A 23544-nucleotide genomic window follows, 5' to 3' on the forward strand; every position below is an offset into this window, starting at 1 on the left:
CTGGAAGTGTTGCACACAAACAATAATTATTATTATTCACACGCTGTAGGTATATCTGTCTCAAGCATAATACCATATTGGTATCATGAACATGCTTTCTGAAAGCTCACCTGGCTTATTAATCTGCATTCTAACAAAGGTAAGTTAACACTAAGTTATGATCCTTTTGCAAATATTAACGTTATATTTCTATAGTTTTGAATAAACAGACTTCCTGAAACAATAATTTATTATCTTCGTTGTTTATAATAATAATTATCATGAACTACACATATAGTTTTGTAAGTAAAATTTATTAGTAATAATTAACTGGCGTTTACGCGGTAGGTATATGCTCCATTATAATAGTTTCGAAACAATTTATGTCGGGGGGAGTGGTATTAATATTTTCTGATTTAATCTTTGTCGTTAGTTTGCGATATATTGTTCTGACAATGGGTTTGCAGGTCGGAGTAGAGCTCGAGGGCTAGAGCTAGAGCTTTAACATCTTGAGGGAAAAGCGGAACTGTGATGAAAATTTTTATCCAGGATCTCAAGAAAAGAGAATCTCGGAGAAAAAAATATTCTCGTGGAAAGATTCTTCCAATTTTTCGAGAATTCTCTCACTCACAAGTCACAACCTCTAGCTAGGTCGAAGCAGCCATCAACATTGACAATAATTGAAAAATGCTGAAACTGACAATACAGCCTTGTCTCAAACGTATCTATATATCAGATTTTGAGACTTTTATACGTTATGTATGTTGATTTGTTGTAACAGTCTAATTAAGTAATTAATCAATATTAGGTATTTTAATAGATTTTATTTATATATAGTTGTTTTTATCTACATAATATTAACATTTATCACTTTATTATTTTTGGTGTTGTGATAATGAATCATGTTTTAAAATAGAATTATAATACCATTAATTAGTTAATGTGTGTATTAAATAAATATAAAGCAGATTCATATATCATCACACCTTATTCATAAATAAAATTAACTCATTCCTATATATTCCAGTATTGAATAATATGTCTTTCAATAAATCATTTCTTTTATTCAAATGAATAAATTCACAAGATTTTGAGAATGTAATATTTCATATATTGAACATACATAACTTGGAAACACCTCAGATATATAACCCGCTAGAAAAAAAATATTTGAAAAACAATATAGGTATATAAAGGTCTTTCAACTTTTACGTTTACGTGATAGAATGTTGAAACATTTATTTGTTTTGTTAATTTTACGATAATTTAGTTATTTCGAAAGCTGTTTCCGGCTATATTTTTTAATCATCGACTTATGTCTATGGAAATCCTAGTATATTATGTCAATGAATTGCCCAATGCAAAGAGTGATTTGGGTATATTATACCTATCTGCCGTTGGCTGAAAAGGGGGGCGTTCTCGATGATTTTAAGATTACATTACACAGCGTTGTATTCGTTGTGGGTTGAGTTGGCTCGCGCGAAGTCCCTACTTGCCGCCCAGTTAGCGAAGCGCCTCATTAAAATTAGATTAAGGAAATTGCATTCTTTTCCGGAGTTAAGTGGCCGAGCGAGGGGAGAAGGGTTGCTGGTTTATTTCAAGAATACGTCGCGGCGATAGCTTCGTAAGTTTTTCAGTCTTTGGATAACCGAATCCACTTCAGACAACGTCGAGTAACCTATTCTGATTAGCTGACCATAGCTATAAATGCTATATGTATATATCGTTGTCATACAACTAAAAGTAAACAACTGCAAAAACAACATTTAACAGTACAGCCATTTTTGTGTTTAGCAAGGTAGGTACCTACATACTTAAATGGTTCCATTATGTGAAATTTTACCTAATAACATTTCATTTTTTATATGTAATAGATGTGTTTAAGACAATTGAATTTTCATTTTCAGAACTTAAGAAATTTATATCTATACTTTATGAGAAAAAAAATAAATAGTCACTTTGTCAATTTTACTTGTAGGTACTACAAACATAAAATATGCTGTTAATTAGGTAGTCATAGTAAACACCATTTCAAAAATTTGCTTTGTTTTTAATGGTACACATAATAATACAAATATTTAACATATAAAACATTCAACTGTAATGTAATGTTAATAGATACTATCTACCGAAGGCATCTACTTGATGGAATTTGAATTTAAATCCATTAGAATTGTAATGTAAATATTAAAATAATAATAATTTAATAAACACGTTTAAAATCAGCTCTAACTTGGTTTTAACACATTTCCTCCATTGATCTACATCTATGAGTCATTTTATAAATGAATTTTGTAACTTTATTGCGAGACAAAAATTGATAAGTACGTGAAACGTCCCCTGTAAAATTGTCACTTCGTCAATTTTTCCACGTAAAAAAAATGTGTCTTAAAGGAGATAGTCATTTTGACAATCTCGGCTTTGTATGCTTCAATTTCAATTCAATTTCAATTTATTTTTTTAAACATATTGTGGACATTACAAATTATAAGTTTAAGACGTTCACAACATGACATATAGAAACAAAGAAGTATACTTAAAACAGTAAGTGTTACATAAAAAAGAGATAGATAGTATGTTATTAAACCGTAGAAATATGTGTTTACAAGGCTGTAAATCAGCTGGGCATTTTTTCCTGACAACCGCAACGAAAAATGACACGAAAAATGCAGTTGGACTTTTTAAAAGTTTACTTGCGTGACGACGATATATATATTATTTATCACTTAGGTTTGAAATATATATTTGTCGAAATTTCAGTGAACTGATACTATCCATACTATTAAGAAGCGTAATGAATGACAATCAGAGCATTTACTAGTAACTGAAAACGTAAGACGCTGGTTTACTTTTTGTTTTTAATTCGTAGACGTATGTAATTATAATATCATTACTTGTAACTGTTGTCCAATTATTTCATCATGTAATAAGTTATTCATGCCGTCAATTATTTTGCAATCAACCAGTAACCCTATCGACCTGATAATCATCGTCTTCGTTACAAAAAAAAGCAATCTTTTTGTAAATTTTCAACATAGGTATTGGGCAGGTATCTATTTCGAATAACTTGTCATATCAAAAATTAACTACGATATTGGAGAGAGATGCTATCAGGTCAATTTTTATTCCTGCATAAGTGAAAAGGTGTTACAGCTCATCTGACCGTGCGAACCTACTTAAAATTCTTTGCTTAATTAAAAAAGAAATACGAATAAATTATTCTTAATTAAAAAGGCGTCCGTGATTTGTTGGCTTGATTGACACTTGAAATTTTATGCTGCCTCATACCTACTTTGTTTTTAAGATTTATAATACGTACCTACTTTATAAATAAGATGGTGTGGCAGTGGCTCTATTGATATGTATTCATGTTGTATCTAAGTCGTTGCATCATTATTATATTATATAAGTTATGTACCTACTTTTAACAGTCATATGAATCAAAGTGCATAAATAATAGTGCTAAATTAACTTTCAATATGGTTGAACAGACAAGCAATAACGTTAACTTCCTTATTGTTCGTCTTCTCCCCTGTGACTAAATATCACGACTAGGGATCCAAATCAGAATCCAATCTCGAGCCAAAATTTTGATCCCGGGATTTCGGGATTACAATTTGACGATCCCGGAATTCCGGGATTGGCGTTTTTTCGATACGTAGTTGATATTATTTTTTTTATTTATACAAATAATAGCATGGATAAAATTGGTCAAAAATGTCTATTATAATAATTTATACTTAGATACTATTTAAGACACTTAATGTTAATATTGTGTACCTACCTTCAATCTTGGAAATACACCAGTAATGGAGTAACTAATATTGTAATATAGATAATAATGTGAAAGTAAAATATTTATTTTTTTGAAGTTATACTTTTGGCGCGTTTGGGAAAACGTTTTTCCGGTTTTCAGTTGAGTTCCGGTTCGAAACCCTATATTAAATGATGAAAACATGGCTAATGAAACGAAAAAACGTACCTATTACCTATAATATAATCTGCCAGTACTTACTACCCACACCGACGTTTAAAGCCTAATTGATAACGATTGGAGACACACTGATTTGATCAGGCGGTCGGATGGCGCGTCAGCCGATACTTACACACAAACTTATACGACGTCTGTTCGATCCTCTGGGGAGCCATTACTATGACAATTGTTTCATTTTTATAGGATTTAATTAAATTTATGTCACATGTAACCACGGCCATTTTTTCCGTAACGCTTTCAATTTCTCAAAACATAAACCGCATTTGAAAATTAAATTACAACATAAGTGCGAGTGAGTACCTATATTGGTGGATTTATTCTCTCTTCGTCAGTTCTTTTATGTATTGCATAACATCATAATGGTTATATTTTTACAAGTTACTTTGCGACCACAATACGGTTACAAAATAAATAGCCAACGATTCCATCTCAACATTTTGAACTCATCTAGGCCAATTAACTAAGTAATGTTCTGTGTAGTTCTTTGATTTTTTTATTATATCGATTGCGTTACCCCGATCTTATCTAAGACACAAAATAATATATTGCCTGTGGTTGAAAAAAATCAATCACTCCTGCTTTATCGTTTAGTTTGGCCTGTCGATCAAAAATCACATGCACGGGGCCGTGTGGGTCTGTGGGAATTCATTGATTGCTTTCAATTTATTTTCGATCGATTTAAAGTTTAAAGGGAATTGCACTTTTTACACACTCACGATATTATTTTTTAAATGCTCTATCATATTCAAAATGTGATTTCGTGAAACAGTGCATATTTGATTTTGGATAATATTGATATGCAAGTATTTTGGAAACCGAAACTATGAACTAAGTATTCTAAGTATATATTATAGTGAAATATTTACGATAAAAAATTATATTGATAATCTCTGTGATCCCAAATTTGACAAGAATTGGGCATTTTATTATTCAAAAAATGGACAAGATTAACACATTTGAAGATAATTCTAAAGATACTCATTATAAGCTATGTCTTTGACCATTCAAGTGTGATAAACATCCTACGAAGATTGCTTTATAATAATTATTGACCTAAGAATAAGGTCGTGTTTTTTTGAAATACGCCATTTCTTTTGGCATTCCCCAGTGGTTAAGCTACAACATACGGCCGTAGCCATAAATTGACAAACTATAATTGAAGTAGGGAGTAAAATGATGTTAACGCGCGTGTTTGAACACGTACCTAACCGATTTTTTTTAAACGGTTTAAATTTTTAAAATTTAATTAATTTTTTAAATTCTTGTCAAATTTGGGATCACAGAGATTATCAATATAATTTTTTATGGTAAATAATTCACTAAAATAATGTCGATATAAATTATACTGATGGTTTTATAAATGCGTTTAAAGATTAATAAATGTAAAAAATCTTAACACCACTGCACATTTATGTACTGAAATATGACTATTTTCTAAAACATTAGAGCGAGAGGTTTAAAAGAATACTATTTTATCTAATAAAAATACTTTATGCAGTCATCAAATGTTTAAAATAACTATAAAGGATAATAAGGCTTCAAAATTATATAAATATATTATCTACAACGTTTAAGGTATGTCCAGAATCATGCTTTGAAAATAGAAAAAAAGCTCCATTTTGACCCACGCTGAGCACGTCCGCCCTTAACAATGTCGACTGTTGTAACTATAACTAAGCGAATCACCTGGCAATAAACCCTTTAATGGGGTGTATTTGTGTGTAATAGATATTGTATCTAGTGACGTAATTATGAGTTATAAATTAAAATCAGTTTTCTGAAAAAAACAGTGTTTTAACTAATCAACGCATACCATACTATATAATATAAACAATCTATCGACACAACTAAGATTTTTAAATTTTATTCTGAAAGATAAACTTCATAAAAAGTGGTTGAACGTCTATTGAACCATCGTTTGGTTATTTTTATTCATGTCTTGTAGTTTATAAAGTTTTAAAAATGTAATAATATTTTAATATTGATATCCTGTTTATTTACAATGATATTTTTTTAGTAATCTTTAGATTAGTTTTATAATTTGTGTTTCCAATTAAAAGCGTGTGCCATAATTTTAGTAATCTCAGCTAGCTCGCTTGTCACTCTCAAAGTAATATTTATTTTATAAAGATATTTATATTATTTCCCTTGGTACATTTTTACTACATGTAAATAGCTACATGATATGCAAGTCCGCACATACATGATATCAGAATTATTAAGTTCTCTAATATGTATTATTCTGTACAATCTTTGGCTAATTATTCATGGCGCTATCGGTCCGATTCGAAATGCTGAGGTTTCCTTTATCGCGACGACAAATTGTCCCCGGCAGGCCCGCACGCTTTTTGTATCGGCCGAAATACCGGAAAAAAGTAATATTATTGTTGGGAATCGTGCGCGGGCTTTTCGGCGGCCGCTAGCGTTATTTTCGCTGGCGATATAATCGTTCGCGTTCCCGTGACGGTTATGATTGATAGGCCCTTTGATGCGAGCATTTTAATACGCCGATCACAATCAATTAGCAGTTTATTTCCACCGACCTGCGGTGTTTGCTCGGGAAAATGTTGTGGAAAAACCTCCCTGCAATGGCGTACTGAGTCATCTATCATTTACCTTTTTTGCAAACAATCTACTTACGCTATTCTTCGTATCCTTTGTCTCATTACTGACGATGGCTATCACTACAATTACATGTTTTACTGACAACATCCTTAAATCTTGAACGATCAGTTGGTTGTTTCAGCCATTTTTGAGTTAGCGCCACCAGTGATCACCCCGCTCTCCAGGCTGGTCTGGTCTCTTCTAGAACGTGGTCGAAGAATTCGTGAGAACTCGTCTTCGTTGATGAGAGACATTATTTGAAGCCAATATCTTCCAATATGGAGACATTTATACGCATGGGCATGGTCATACATAATCCATGGAACGCGGACTAATATTAACACAACCTACTACATATAACTAAATATTAACATGACCAATAAACCAATTTATTTTGACTAGTTAAACTAGTAAAATTAGATAGGTATCTGCGTCTAAAATGTGACAAGCATAAAGTTGTACAATTTTAAATCCAAGTACCATAAAAATGAACTGCGTCATTATAAGATTACCAGGAGACGAATATCATTACAATCGTCAGTTTGGATCAATTTACTGCTGAATGAAGATCTCTCATTTCTGATTTCATTCCTCTCAGTCCTATGTGATGTTTGGGAGCGTACTTCCGCAAAATTTTAGTATCTCGTCGCCTCAGCGTCCTTTGGACCTATCTTACCTTACGGTCGTTTTGTTCCCCTTGGGTACGCTGGACTAGATGTGTCGTAACGATTATCTCTTCGTATTATTGACGGATTTTTTTGTAATACTTCTTCCACTTTTAATAAATACATCTTGACCGGTGTAAATTTTGCGTTTTATTAAATTAATCAATAATAAAATGCAGTTCCACAATACAAACACAATAAAAGAAATTATTTCTTCGGCGGATAAAATAGTACTCATTAGCTTAGAAATGTGAACGTATTGGAAAAACAGATGGCACTATTTATGCATTCGATGTTATAATAAAATTGAAACATTATAATATTGACCGGATAGTCGAATACCGGAGTTAGGTACTCAATTATCCGGTTACGAAAAATATTAATTAACGAGAGAAAATGTTACATCCTCGATTCTGTTGTTATTTTGTATTTTAGCGATGTCACTAGCTTCTTCTTACAACTGTTATTCGCTGCTATTGATATTATTTTTTAGCATATGGGCATTTTCGCCAAAGTTTGTACATGTTTGAAATTTGGGTAATATTATTTTTTCACTCAAATTAACCATTTTTATATAGCTAGCAGATTCCTTGTTCTATTACTGAATTGGTGATAGCAATTTTTCAGCAAAATATTGATTAATACAATATTTATATCATTTTTATTATGAAATTGGGCATAATAAGTTTCCGTTCCGTGACTACGAAACTTAGCTTTTAAAACATGAATGAAACACTTTTTATCACTTAAAAGAGCTCTATTAGATTAAAAAAACCATACACTTCAAAATAAAACTACAAATAGTCAAAAAATATTATTGAATTTTAATTCTTGGGCACATTTCGTTCCCCTCCGTTACCCTATGTCTATAATGGCAGAGCATTTTTCCTTTAGTATTTGAAAAAACCAATCAATGTTCGTTCTGCTATTTTTTTAAAGACAATAATCACTTTTACTAAATTTTATTGGAAAAATAAATAAGTTTCGTTATTTAATAATCAAATGAAAAATAGTTAACGTTCAACTTTTTTGGGGACATTTTCGGAATGGAACGAAATGGTAACGGAGTGTAATTTGTAAAGCTTAAGTTACATGTTACCATAAAAACAAATTTTTGTTTTATGAAATTTATTTGAATTTTTTGATAGACAGATAAATATTCAACGTGCGTCAAAATAACAAAACAAATCAAACTTAATCACTAAAATAGATATATTTTATAATAAATTTCACAATACTTGTAAAATAAGGTAGGTAATAATTTTGACACACTATACATTACCATAACTTTATTTGGCATTTATATTATTTGTAACTCAGATAAAAAATATTTTTAAGCAAATTAACAATATATGAAAAAAAAATCAGCAAGGGATTCAGACGCGAGTTCCTAGCGCGGCACGGAGTATATAACTTTTACGAAAATAATTATAGTCAAACTCGGTTATTACGATCTCGGACATAGCGAGATCTCGGATGTAATAACGAAACATTTGTTGACAATTGGTTTATGATTTTCGCCATACATTTAATTTTTTCACTGTTATAACGAGCAACTTATCGGATATACCGAGCTAAAATACTGTTAATGTGTCGACCGTTTTAAAACATTTCGACCCTAAGCAATAAAATCCGATTGGACAGGATGCCGCCGGGGTCGGATTACGTTTATGACACTAGTAAAGTGTCTAAGTACCTACCTTATTGGTGTTTCACCGACAATAATAAAAAAGTATCCACGCATATGGTTGAAAAATCCAAGGTTTGTGAAGTCCGTAGGTACCTACCAGCGTTAATTACAATAAACAACTTCTTTTGTAGTTTATGAATGCCATGCTCGTTTCGGGGATTTTTACGATGGTTTCCAAATTTTTTATTTTCGACTTTTTGTGTAATGTGACATGCTCATTTAAAAATACCTATTCTCTGATATAACGAGTAACGCTTATAACAAGCAAATTCAGTCGGTCCCATCTTCCTCGTAATAACCAAGTTCGACTGTATGTTGTCTTGAAATTTAATTGTATTCATCAACATAAAATGTAGCTATACAGGTTGATTGTAATCAAGACGTACTTTTCTGACATTTCGTGAATACCTACAGTTCTAGGTATTAAATCTAATCGAGTACACATTTCTGTTAAACGTGACAAAAAAATACTTTTTCATACATTTTTATAAATTTCTATGCCTAAAATGTATGGAGAAGTTTTAAAATTTTGGTGGCGTATAACAGAAAGAGTATGACAGAGCCAGTGCCTGTCTCGCAATTATTTCAGTCTGGTGTTTTTTCTTTTCCTTCTGTTGTTTTTTTTTATCTCCATACTTTTATGTGCGCTATTTTTGCGTATTCAGATATATCACATACTTTTTTAATCTTTATTATATTATTATATTATAGTCAGGTTATTTTCTATATTTTTTAATGAAAATATTTTTGTTTTTCATACGAACAGACAAAATAAAATTTTTATAATCTATGAAGAACTAAACACACACTGTAAACCCAACTTTATGCATGCCATTTCGTTACTTTTACATTCCACATATACGTTACCACCAATATAGTTTCGGAATGGAAGTAACGGATTCTGTTTCAGAAGTGTTTGAAGCCAAAATTTAGCTTAGTTTTATTGTTAAACCTGCGATATGTTTTATTATATCTGTAGTATGAAAGATAAGCTCAATATGTGTAGTATGTGAAATAGAAATATGTGTTTTCTTACCTTATAAATCGTGGTAACAGTAGTGGAACTTCTTAAATGACCAACCCAGAAAGCAACCTGTTCCGATAGCGATACCGACACACACCAACAATTTAAAGTGTACATGGCGATCAGTGTTATACAAAAATGTTGCTACATTAAAAAAAAACATATTTATAGTGAAAATTTTTCGCCTTCATGCTAAAATCGTGGTAACGGAATGTGGAGTTCCACTTTTTCAAATATCCTGGGACACACTTTAAACGTGATTTTTTTTCAATATTGGTACAAATTTACGAAAAAACTATATATTTTCCAAAAATATATAATGTAAGCTGTTGAAAACACTACGAATTTAATTTTACACACTCAAAATTAATGACGAAATTAGACTTTGTTTATTTGAATTTATGGGTGGGACATGGTAAAAACGCACTACCTTTCGATCTAAATAATCAATTAAAAATATATACAGGTCAGATAGTTGTATTTAACTGATTGAATAGAGTAAATTAATAAATTTGCATGTTAAAAGTACATAACTTTCCAACATTTTATAATATAATAACTATGAAAAAATCAATCAAAGTCATGGGACATGCCAAAAACGCAATGTACAAACTTTGGCGAAAATGCCCATATACCATTCTACCACATATAAAAAGTACGTTGACAGAAGGGAACAGAATTAATGGGAACTGAAATACCTAATGGGTGTGGAGTAACAGTTAACCGTTCTCGAATGTGGAAGAATATGGGATAAACTTAAACACATGTCAAGAATACGTCATTCTAAGTTGTCCTTCGTTCTGACAACTTCTCTCGGTTTATACACTGACGTTTATTCAATATTGGTGTATTTCAAGGTTGAAACACACTATTGCACGTATATTATGTGTGTTTCATTTTCGTAGGATACTCACGTTCAAAACCCTGTTAAAAATGTAGTGTATTGGGGTATAGCCTATCTGGATTATATTTATTAATCTGTTCTGTGGTTGACAGTCTTTTTACGAATATTTGTTGTTAGCCAGTCGCTGAACTCCATGTTCCAAAGGTAAGCACAGTGAAATTTAAGATCATACGTCAAAAATCAATGAAGCATCATCAACCGACGGACTCTGAACTGGGTACTTCGCATCGCTAGTGTCCGGCAGTGTACGTTCCCCAACCAATGATCTAATTAATGTTGAAATAATATCTACCGATTAAAATGAGCACGCCTTTGTGTCTCTTTTTGTACTCGCCGGGAAATGCTGGAAAAGTGAAAGCTCGCGTGTCGGGCTGATTATGCTAACCACACCGCGCAGGTACCTAATCGCGCCCCTTCGCTTTTTGTGTTGGACTATAAATGGCGGCTTTTGTTATTACTATTAACTTGGAAGTCGGATGTCGCGGAAAATGCCGATTGTTTAACGAGTGTATATTAGTTTCACGTCATTTCGTTTCTGATATCGCTGTTTTATATAACCACTTTCAACAACTAAAAATACCGACATTCATGTAATAGCTTTAACTCGGTTTCTGCAGTTGAATAAATGTCAGGTTATTAACTGAATAAAAATATTATAATTCAACTTTTGAAAGGCAAAACCCGCGCGAGTATTTTTTTGTGTTTTTATCTGAGTACGTACCACACAACACTTCATTTTGTTTGCTACTGCGGTCTGTCTAATCAACAGGCCCATGATTACAAATTCATATTGCATTGTGAATTCAATGATATTTAACGCTACCAATTTCCATAGATAATATTAGGTAAGTACTATAAAATATTTAAAGATTGAAATATACCTTTTAACGACCGGTGCCATTGTATAATATCTAGCTTTTTATATAATTCTATTTCTGGATAATTGCCTCCCCAACCTGATTCTACTGCTATCAGTTATACGAACTGCGTATATATGAAAATTGATGATATATATATATATATATATATATATCTATTTATGATGCCATTATCATCATTAGCCTGAATCAATTTACAGCTGGATAAAGGCCTCTCTAAGTTGATTGTATACCTGTCGGTCATATGAATTGCTATATTTATCAAAATTGCTGATATTATATACCTATCCCATTTATACCGTCATTATTATTATCATCATTTCCAACTAATTCTATTTCTCTCAGATTTATGCATTGCCTTATCAACATTTGTTTCAATATGATCCCCCCCCCGCACCGGGTAACGTTTATTGTTTTTACGATAATGTTTGTGATCAAAGACTAAATTTTTGTTCAAATTTGATTTTAATAGTATTTTATGGCTGCTAGCAGTTGTTTTTGTTATAGATGGACAATGAAATAATATAATGTTTAAAAGTATCTTTTACACGGCTAACCTTCTTCTATTACCTAAATGGGACACGCGGGAGATTAATTCACGTTGTATTGGATAGAAATTTATGATAATTACATTTATTACTTTATATTTGAATTGTCGAGATGTATAATATCATGTATAAATGTACGTGATTTAATGAAAGATTTATATACCTGTACGTACATAAATTGTATCAAAATGTCAGTGGTAGCAATTGGTGATTGCCAGCTGTTCTGCTAGGCATCGCGGCGTGAGGTAGTGTCAGACGACATTCTTATGGCCAAAATCCAGAATAGAGCACGCGTATGACCCTAATTTGTATTGGCAGTAATGACTTGCAAATTTTAAAAGTGACAAATCAGCGAAATGTCAATTTGTCTGAAGTGAGTGAAAATCTAACCCAAAAAGGGAAACGACGGTGCCATCAACGCATTTATTTTTTTCTAGATTTACACAATTATAATCCATTATTAACCACGTCGTTAAGAGACCAAACTGTCTGCAAGACCTAGCGAGACAGCTGGCTCTGCTCGTAAATTATTGAATGTTACGAATTCCAGCAAAATCAAACTTTTGATCCCCAATATATCTTTTGTAACCTATCTGATATTCGATCGCTCTGGTTGTAATGTTATGATTGTTCGTTTGCTCGGTTCGCTCGTCTCCGCGGCAGTGCGTAGTCTTGTCCGTTATCTATTTATTCTCGCGTGACTCACAGTGAGTTGGCTCGCGAGCCTCCAGCGGCGCGGAGAGTATTTCCCACGCCGACAGATGAACCTGAACCTCTGCTTTGAGATTGCCTCCCTCCGTCCCTCCCTCTTCGCCCTCACTAAATATCAGCCTGTCCTGCTGCGGTTTCGCATAGATATTTCGCGTTTCAGCCGGTGATAGTCAACTTTTCCAAGATTAAATTCGAACATTTTATTAACGACGCGATTCTTTATTTCCTGCGCTTTCTGACCCAAAAAGCAAGTCGCAGAAAACCATTAAAAAAAAATGATTAAAATGACCTATGGAAAGGCCGATAGAAGTTGTCGGCTAGCCGAATTTAGAACAAAAATCACTATTTTCTAAACTTTTTCCAATAACAAAATAAATTGTCCCTAATATAAATTAATATTAGTTTTGCTTAAAATTCGTTAGTTTCTAATCAAAGTTCGCGAAGAAATCCGCAAAGCAGTATGTATTTATCGATAACTCACGTGACGACAACTTGTAGATGTAGAGGTTCCAACTATATTATATTAAATTATAGCGTAATTAGACAGACAATTCCATCATGATAATTTATTGTGACGAATGGTTTAATTACAATTATTTAAGTATGTAGGTACATATTTATTTCATTTCGAGAGATATTTCTTGTTGACTGGTATCAGAGTTTTCTGGCAGTGTAGGCGATTCATTTGATTGTTGGTATCGTTACTTTCAAATGTCACTAACACCATTGATTCCAAATTGGTTTAGTTGTGACCCTAAGAATCATATCATTCCTCTACTTCTACTAGGATATAAAAAAATATGAATTCTTCTGAACTGGGAGAAAATGATTAAAAGTGGAACAGTTCAGATATATGTTAAAGTAGTAGTGCACAAACCGCATTCCGTGGGCCATGTGTGCCTAAATGGCATATTATGTTGCGGCCCAAAATAACAAGTACTTCACCATCAATATGTAACTATTAAATTGAAAATAATAAAATGTATGTCTCGTCTAGTATACCTATATCATTATTTTTCAACAATTTTTCCCACTGCGGCTCGCCGAAAAATTAGAAATTGGATAAATTGGCCCTTCTTCAAATATTTTTACTATTGTCTATAGCTATCTATGTACATACCACTGTAATGCAGTGATTTCCAACCTTTTTTGTTTTGAGGAACCTTTCCAAGTATTTTGTGAATTCTCATTAAACCCCTACCTGGCTGACACATGCAAGTTCCTGAGGGGATCTTACAACATGAATTCTGCTTGGCTATCTTAAATGAACACATGCAAAAAATTTAATTCACATACACATCCATGGACATCAACAGCCCACTAGCGCATTATTGCTATGCCATTGTTATACGCTTATGAATCTATCGGTGTTACCAGAGTTTTCTTTTCTTTTCCCCAGGTACAGGCAACACCTCCAGCGACGGCACATATAAACCTTCCTTCCTCACAGACCAGGAGCTGAAGCATCTCATCCTGGAGGCGGCTGATGGATTCCTATTTGTCGTGAGCTGTGACACGGGGCGGGTTATCTATGTTTCAGATTCAGTCGCGCCCGTGCTTAACTATTCACAGGTGAATATTTTATTTCTTATTCTTTAAATTACTGGTTTATTAAGTCACACTGAATCCTCTTAAAGCTATATTAATTTCAAAACATTTACTAGTTACTAGCAATAGCCCCCAACTTCATCCGCTAGAAATGTGGAAATAAAAAGTAGACAGATATAGGTACAGAATAAAGAAATAGGCTGAACCCATTTGATTTTTTTCAAATTAATGTGATATTTTTTTTTTTGATCAAAGGGTTTCTAGCCCCTCCTTCCTTCTATGAATATCCAGTCAGTTTTATCTCTTTGGTATCTTTTGAGAGATTAGGATGAAACTACTAAATTGGTATCCGCAGTGAAGTCTATCTTCAACATCGGTCCAGTAGTTTTTGTGTTATACTGAAACAACCAGAGAGACAATACAAAGATTTAAAAACATGGACATCATCTAGTCAAAATGTTGATTAAAATGCAAATATTTCTAAGTCACAAACACTTCCGAGCGGTTATGCTTATAATGTTGTGGGTCCCAGGCTCGAATCCCGAGTCTGACAAATTTTCATTGTTTTTCAATGTGTGTTTGAAACCAGAGTGTAGACCTAATAGATTGAGCAAGTAGCCAACATTTATTTCTCGTAAAGAAAAAAATCTGTTAATACAACTTTCACTCTATAGAGGCCCATATTATGATCTTCTTATGATCGAACATGGTAATATGTATCTATAGATAGAACATAGATTGTCAGTGATCTCCATAAATTAGATTGCATAACATTTTACAGCATACACATTGGAGGCGAACACTCCATACTAGGTGATTGTTTGAAGCCTACCTTCTTAAGAAACATACTAAATAACCTAAAGACATTTCAAAGTTAAAAATTATCAACCGTGAACAGAGATTTATTCTCTAAGTAGCAGAGCCACCCGTCTCTATATTCTTACAATATAATGTATCTAAGTTGCTATCACATGCAAACAAAGGCTTGCTATAATCCAAAGTTTTTTCTTACATACTTTGGTGGTGATTATCCTTGGGACCTGACAACTGTCTGCTTCAATCTATGAAACGGATGAGGCTTATACGATAAAGCCTATCTATGTTTACATTTTGTTTATGTTATTTTACGCACAGCAGACAAACTCACATGGTCTAGCGATTAAGAAAAGAAGTGCAGTTATAGCATATCTGCAAATTTCTTTAGCGCAAGTTCGATTCCCAGCTCAGCACCCGTTTTTATGTAAAATATCTATATCGGTGCATGTTGTCCTTTTTTGTGAAATTCTTTTATAAAAAACTATAATATAATAATATGATGTTCAGTAAATTATCGGTAAAAATACTTTTTTTTTTAAAAAGACTCCATACCCATGATGGCCAAGAGGTTACCGCGTCGATTTGTGATGTTGTGGGTCCCAGGTCAGCATATTCACATGTCTTTGGATCAAATCAGTTGGGATCTTGAGTGGCTTACATCCATTTCTCGTAAAAAAAAAACAAAAAAATCTGTTAATACAACCACACTCTGTGGAGGCCAATATGATCTTCTTAGGATTGAACATGTTAAAAAGGAACTTTTTCTGTTACCTACCACAGCCTACCTTCCTTTAATAGGTACCCTTCTTCACTGATACACATACAACTTCTCTGTCAGTGGCGTGGCATTACATACCTGTCTGCTCAATATATCATAGCCGCTCCAATCATTTCTTTAATCTGATTCACCTTTTTTACCAATTTGTAAAATCAATGTCTATATTTTTTCAGAGTGAATGGTATGGATCTTGCATATATGATAACGTCCATCCTGAAGATGTTGAGAAGGTGAGAGAGCAGCTCAGCACCCAGGAACCACAAAATACCGGAAGGATCTTAGATCTCAAAACGGGAACAGTCAAAAAAGAAGGTCACCAATGTGAGTCATGTGTTTTTTGCTTTTTTTTCTTTGATTCCCCTCTAACGTCAAATTTAATTCTTCCCTTGATATCTTTCTTGCAAAACAATTATGAAATATTATAAGTATAATTATTTTTTTTATATCTGAAAGAAACAAGCAGGTAGTATTTATTTGGATGCCATAAGTTCTTTCATATTACATATTATCAATAAGCGGATAACCATAATGTAATTAAATAGTCAACCATTTTTATTTTTTTTAAATACCTATAGATTTGCAAATGAAGAAACTGAAGAAATTAGATTCATTGTTAATACCACCGACTGAGGCGAAGCCACTTGATGAAATTGGAATTTAAATTCTAATTAATTTATATTTTTTGTGTTACATTTAAATCGTAGCTATCGGAGTTTTGGATTTGTTATCTTCAGGCTCTATAATTTCCAACATTTATATTTCTCAGGGCAATTAAATCATGCCTTTTCAAGATCTTTTAATCTTCATTTAAATGAGCAATAGATAACTATATCTGTGTCAGTATATTTAACATGGGCGAATGCGCATAGTCTCCCGAAGATGCCGAAAGACATCAGCGCTTCTGCTTTCTCGCAGTATCATCCACCCGTCTTGTCTGCGGGTGATCTCGCTAGGCAATTAAATAACCGCATAGGTGATAATTTTGTTCCAGCTTCCATGAGATTATGTATGGGATCCCGGCGAGGCTTCATCTGCCGGATGAAGGTGGGAGGGGCGGAGTCGGGCTCTGCCGGTCACCTCGGGCGCTTGAAGCAGCGCAACTCCTTGGGCCCCGCCAGGGACGGACACAATTACGCCGTAGTCCACTGCACGGGGTACATCAAGAACTGGCCACCAACGGGTAATGACCATTCACGCATCTCTTCCATACTGATAAACCGACTAGGAGTATTACCTCGGACAGTACAGAGATTTATATAAAACAATGTGATAATGTGTTGATTTGGAATGAGAAACAATATTTTACTGTAATAATAATTCACTACTCAATAATTGGTTTATCTTACATGTTTAACTCATTAATGATGTGGCTATGAATTTTTCAACTTACAGCTTAATTATTATTTGTCAGATAAACATATAGAATTTTTTTCCTTTCTTTGATTCAATAAATCTAAAAAAATGATAATCTACTTAATCTACCCTAAATCACTTTAAATTTTGACAGCTGTTTCTTTGATTCAATAACAAAAGAACGGAATATCAACTGGCAAAAGGCCCTCCCTCCCTTCCCTCCCTAGGCTTATTATGGGAAAACCGGATCTTTCGAAACATAGTAAGGTAATCTTCATATTATTGTGATAAGCTTGCTATCAAAGAAGATTTTTCAGTAACTTATTCATTTCAAATCATTATTTTATTAAATTGAAATACAATTCTATTAATTCTCGCAGATTGTCGATTGCATTGCATTTTCAATCGTAACTTAATGTTAATTCTAGCGCATGGCACTTAATTGTGTGACTGTTTTTTAAGTATGAGGCTATCAGATCTATTTCCAGGTGTGCAAATGGACAGGCAGGGAGACGATGAGCTCCATGCGTCACATTGCTGTTTAGTCGCTATTGGAAGACTTCAGGTGAGAAAATTCTTGTTTTACAATTATTAATAGCATGCTTTGTATTTTAACTAATTCGAAATTCAGCAGAAGATGATCCCTTGAGCCCCCCCCCGTGTATTTATTTTGTAACTATAAAATATGAAAGTCAAATGTGACACTCAACTTTTTTATAACGTTAGCATTTGCATTCATACATATCAACCTCGGGCCTCGTAGTCCAGTGCAAAGTGCCAGCCTTTCATCTGGGTTCGATTCCCGGTGAGGTCACAATATACTTATGTGATTTTCTTAAAGTCTGGGTATTTGTGAATGTTTGGCTTCTATTACCAATTATTACATTTCTGTTGGGCCTCATAGCCTGTTTGTTGTAGTGTTAAAAAAAAAAATATATATATATATATATGTATATCAGTGGTGGTCCGTCCATACTTGCGGTAGATGTGACGCATGCTTTATAATTCTAAAATGAAAAGATTTTTCCACATATTTATTGTTATTCATTCTTTAAATTTACGCACCCTTTACAAACCGTATTCGAAAAACCCGCGCGTGCTGACTGTTGTTGCTTACGCCACCGGGCACTATCATCTCTCCATCTGCCAGCCTCTAGCGGTTGCTGTTCAAACTTGTGCTCGATACATTTTTGACGCATGCTGTGTAGTAAAATTTGTGCACTGATTCGCATTAGACAGATATGTATGTGGATGCGGACGCATGCAATTCAAGGTTCAATTTTCTACTGTTAATTCGCTTTGGTTCTGCTATTATTAGTATTCTGATTAGGATTATCTGTCACAACCCTCGATATGGATAAACAGCAAACCAATAAAAGTGAACTTAGCACTGATATTAATTGTAATATTTCATTATTTGGAAAATAATTGCAATAATTGTACTGATATATCGAGGGTATACTGACAGAAAGCATTAAGTCATTAAAACAAGTTCTGAGATAATCGCAAAAAGGACTTTTTTTTTTCCAAAGCGTTCTCCCACGTAGATTTTTTTATGGTTTAAAAACATTTTTTCTACATTATAAAGACTAACCTTTATGGCAAACACAATATACGACATGTTACAAGTCCTGTATTTTGTATACGCAGAACGCATTAGGTCATTATCATGCTTTCTATCAGAATAAAAAAATAACAATATGATTTAATAATGTTTCTATTTTCTCACCATTATATCCTATGCCTTTGTCCGTTTTACCAGGACGTAGAGCGTAAAATTGTATACATTTTGGCATTTAAAACAGAAAAACAGCAAAAACTGAAATAATGCGTTCTGTCAGTATACCCTCGATATATTATAAGCAGTGCACTTTACAACGTTATTTTTTGAGAATGGTATCTGTAATGAGCCCGAAATATCCAGGAAAGAAGAAGGAAGTCTCTGCGATGGTGACAGCCAAAAACATAGGCCCTTACTGTCACATAAAAGTCAATGACAATGGCATTAGCATTAAAATAATGTGATGATAGATGACAAGTTAGTTCTCATTAAAGCATGTAATAATTTGCCTTCAATTTGTAGGTAACCTCTACACCCAGCACATCAGACCTCGCGAGCTCAAGCGGTCAGGCGGAATTCATCTCGCGGCATTCGTTGGACGGCAAATTTTCATTTGTGGACCAGAGAGTCGGGACGTTGCTCAGCTACACTCCTCAAGACTTATTAGGGAAGAGCTGCTTCGACTTCTTCCATCCGGAAGACCAGACACACATGAAAGAGAACTTTGAACAGGGTAATAATAACCAATAACAATAACAACTGGACAAAAAGGCTTAGCAAGGTGTTTTAAGTGCTACCTTCCTACTGTGATATCGAACCCTACATCTCTAAAATATACCCAAATAAATAGCATTCTATTTTGAAGTTTTTTACCAGACGTCTTCTGTGTTTCTAAATTAAAAAATTAAGTTGTCAAATGTTTCAATAACCTTTGTAATGTTTGATTATGATTCGACCGTGTTCTTATTAAATAGATTATTGTCTGGGTTCCTATGTTTCTCTTGTCTAATATGTGTATTCTGGTCGTGTTCCAGTTCTGAAGATGAAGGGACAGGTGATATCGCTGATGTACCGCTTCCGAGCGAAAAATAGAGAGTGGGTGTGGCTGCGCACATCGGCTTTCGCCTTCCTGAACCCATACACTGATGATGTTGAGTACATTGTCTGTACCAATACTACTGCCAAGTAAATATTCATTTATATTTTATATCTATTTTTTTTCTAATACAATAGGTTTTTTTCCAAGTGTCTAAAATACTAACCGACTTGACACAGTGTTCGTCCATTTCAGGATGCAGGCTTTCAACTTTTGCCAAATATTGTTCCGTTAAAATTGATAATCTGAACAATTTATTCAGTTTGATGGAAAGTTGGGTCTTTGTCTTTAAGCTTGGATAACTTTTGATGGAGATACAATGCAGCATGATTCTTGTATCAAAATATTTTTTATGTACTCTTCAGACTCCCATTTCTGTTAATTAATAACTGTATCAATTTTAGTTTTGTGTTTAATGTCAATCTTTAGTGGATGACTCGCATAATTAAATTCATAACTAATATTCTGTACATCTGAAGGGTTTTTTTAATAATTTTAACATCATAATCATCATAACAACATATTTTAAGGCTATACCTCAGTTGAGGCATGGTCTAAAAAGATCGTGGCTAGGCGATGCGCGGATTGTGGGTCGCGGGTGCAAATGATGCATGCCGAACGCAATATAATTTGTCATATAAAGCCAACATGCGTCCATTTAATGTTCTATTAGTAACAATAATAATATATTCATTGACATGTTTTCTTTTTCAAGTAAATGGGTAACGTTTTTAGTCATCTTTACACGATTTAAGAATTAATACCCCCGTCGCCATCATGAAACAAATTGACGTATTCACACCTCGACGTTCGCTCTCCGAATGCCAGCGAGTCCAAAATTTCATCGCGCCTATAGTTGAAATTTATTTGCCGTTTCACTGATGTATCGTCTTAAGTTGAAAGTGTTTTAGCAGCAAACTGGTCTTAGTAGAAAATAAAATCTTCAGAAGTCCATAATGCCATGTCATATTAATATCCAGTTTTTTTGTTTACGTGGTTTATATTTTTAAAATTGTCTAAATTATATTGATTTTTATATTTTATGACATTGAAAATATAAATAGACCCTTTCCAATAATCGGACATGACCGCGTACGAAGATATCCTTTTAGTCTTTACTATAACCGTGTCATCAGGTCGCTGCACTCGGAGGGGGGCAGCGGAGCGGGGGCGGGGGATCCCGGAGCGGGCAACAATGCCCTGGGAGCGGGGTACGACTACTCTTTGGCTCAGCGGCACCGAGATACGCCTTCAGGGCTGTACCATGCAGCCCACCATGCGCAGCACCACGCCCCTCACCACACCACGCATCACACCACTCACCACCTGGCGCCCGGCCCCCAGCAGCTTGTGCACCACGCCGCCATGACGCAAGACCTGTTGGCTGGTGAGTTCCAAAGTAAAACATACTATTATAATTCATATAATTGGCTCATTACATTCAGTATTTGGATATTCTGCTATTCCATCGCATCCACCGCGTGAGGAAAATATCGCAACAGAACTGTTGAGTTGTTATTACCTCGGTTATTCTATGAAATTGGCTAGAGTAGCTATGGTAATAATCAGAACAACTCTATATTTCCGCTGCCATACATTTCATTTGATATGGGTGCAATAGAATAAAAATACTGTAATGCTTCAAATAAATTATCATCACATCACATCATCGCGCGGGTTAAGCGTCGGCCTATAACAGACGTGGGCAAATTCAGCTTTTCGTTGGGTTAAGTGCGGCTCCCAATATCTCTTGATAACAATATAGGTATTTTCTTTCCCCGTTATACTTGTATTTTCGCGAGTTTTCCTCTGTAAATGAAGCTATGGTCTGGCTCTTTATATATATGAAAATCCAGAATGTGGCTCTCGTTGACCTCATATATGCCCATCCCTGGACTATAACGTCGTGGGTCCCAGGTTCAAATCCTGAATCTCGCAAGTACACATTGTTTTTCAATTTGTGTATGAGTCAAAAGTATGAATGGACCTAATAGGTTGAGCAAGTGGCTGACATCCATTTCTCGTAAAAACAAGATCTGTTAATACAAACCAATCTGTGGAGGCCCATATGATCTTATTAGGATCGACATAGTTGGAAAAATCTAGTTTTCTGTCGGGTTGAAACATTAAATAGCGTCCATTTTTATTTATCTTATATTAAGATTTATGATGTAAATATGACAAGTACCTACATAATAAAATGCACTCTGACCCCCATAGCTTAACTACATCCAAAAGTCACTCTTCACCACTGCATAATACTAATGATTCATAGAATGTGCATTTAGTGAGATTGTGTGATGGCAGGTGGCGGCGGAGGCAGCGGGCGGCCACCGAGCGGGCATGCAGAAGGTGTGTACTCGGGTGGGTACGGTGGCAGCGGTGCTAGCGGAGGAGCCGGGGGTGGTGGAAATGACCCTTCGCCGTATGGCTCTCCGCAGGCGCCTAACCCCCCACCACACGCCCCCAACAAACCGCCCAGCCCTGCAGCGCCGCATCACTGGAATAACTCCGTTAGACAGGTATGTCATTTTATAATAAATATAATGTATTCAACTAAAAAAATCTATTTTACAAGTCATGAAAATTACTTTTTTGTTATGTCTGGCTGCCTTAGTGTCTCTCGTCACTCAATGTGTACCAAAACCAAAGATGTTGAAGAAAATCTACTTCTATTGAGATGGACTCAGGGGCCACTAATTTTCACACAACCTCTAAAATGTGAGATTACTCCCTTGTATATTTTTTTGCATACAAGAATAGTGCTTTCATCCAACTGGAATTTCCTTCGGTGGACGAAGATTCAACATAAAAGTTTAAGTAAACAATGTTCGAATAAATAAGGTTTATGTTTATGTGGGTTTGCAAAAAAACAAAAACTTCAATTTTCATAGAAACATATCATGAAGCTCCTAGTTTCAAATCCCTCTAAAACGGATTTGAAAGATTTTGAGTTAGACATGTACAGTCGAACTTGGTTATTACGATCACGAAAATAGCGAGATCTCGGATGTAATGAGGAATCATTCGTTGATATTTTAGTTTATAATTTTCTCCATACATTTATAAAGAGCTACCTCTCGGGTATACCGAGCAAAACTGTTATTGTGTCGATCATTTAAAAACTACGTTTATGACACTAGTTAAGTGTCTAAGTACCTAATTGGTGTTTTCGCCGACAACATTGAAAAAGTATCCACGCATATGGTTGAAATTGCATGTAAAAATCCAAGCTTTGTGAAGTCAGTAGATACCTACCAGCGCCAGCGGCTCAGCACTTCATTACAATAAACAATTTCTTTTGTAGTTTATGAATGCCATGCTTGTTTCGGGGATTTTTACGACTGTTTTCAGATTTTTTATGTTCTATGCTGATTAATAGAACGATATATGCT

General features: G+C 34.2%; 1 protein-coding gene across 9 annotated transcripts in view; it reads left to right on the forward strand.

Moving 5' to 3' along the window:
* Window positions 1-23544, forward strand: part of tgo (Aryl hydrocarbon receptor nuclear translocator homolog tgo) — a 228041-nt gene that overhangs the window by 198377 nt on the left and 6120 nt on the right. For 3 of the 9 annotated variants that reach the window (XM_085947246.1, XM_085947244.1, XM_085947239.1), the window contains 8 exons: window positions 14397-14569; window positions 16313-16460; window positions 17131-17319; window positions 17969-18057; window positions 19576-19786; window positions 20088-20238; window positions 21286-21536; window positions 22457-22671. In XM_085947246.1, the coding sequence (XP_085803372.1) occupies window positions 14397-14569; window positions 16313-16460; window positions 17131-17319; window positions 17969-18057; window positions 19576-19786; window positions 20088-20238; window positions 21286-21536; window positions 22457-22671 (1427 nt within the window). Of the gene's footprint in view, window positions 1-14396; window positions 14570-16312; window positions 16461-17130; window positions 17320-17968; window positions 18058-19575; window positions 19787-20087; window positions 20239-21261; window positions 21537-22456; window positions 22672-23544 lie in introns of all 9 variants that reach the window. The other 6 variants (XM_085947247.1, XM_085947240.1, XM_085947245.1 and 3 more) reach the window with 4 other exon arrangements.

Source organism: Rhyacophila brunnea, unplaced genomic scaffold, assembly GCF_057557595.1.
Source record: "Rhyacophila brunnea isolate RB1 unplaced genomic scaffold, BYU_Rbru_1.0 scaffold_2, whole genome shotgun sequence".
Lineage (NCBI taxonomy): Eukaryota > Metazoa > Arthropoda > Insecta > Trichoptera > Rhyacophilidae > Rhyacophila > Rhyacophila brunnea.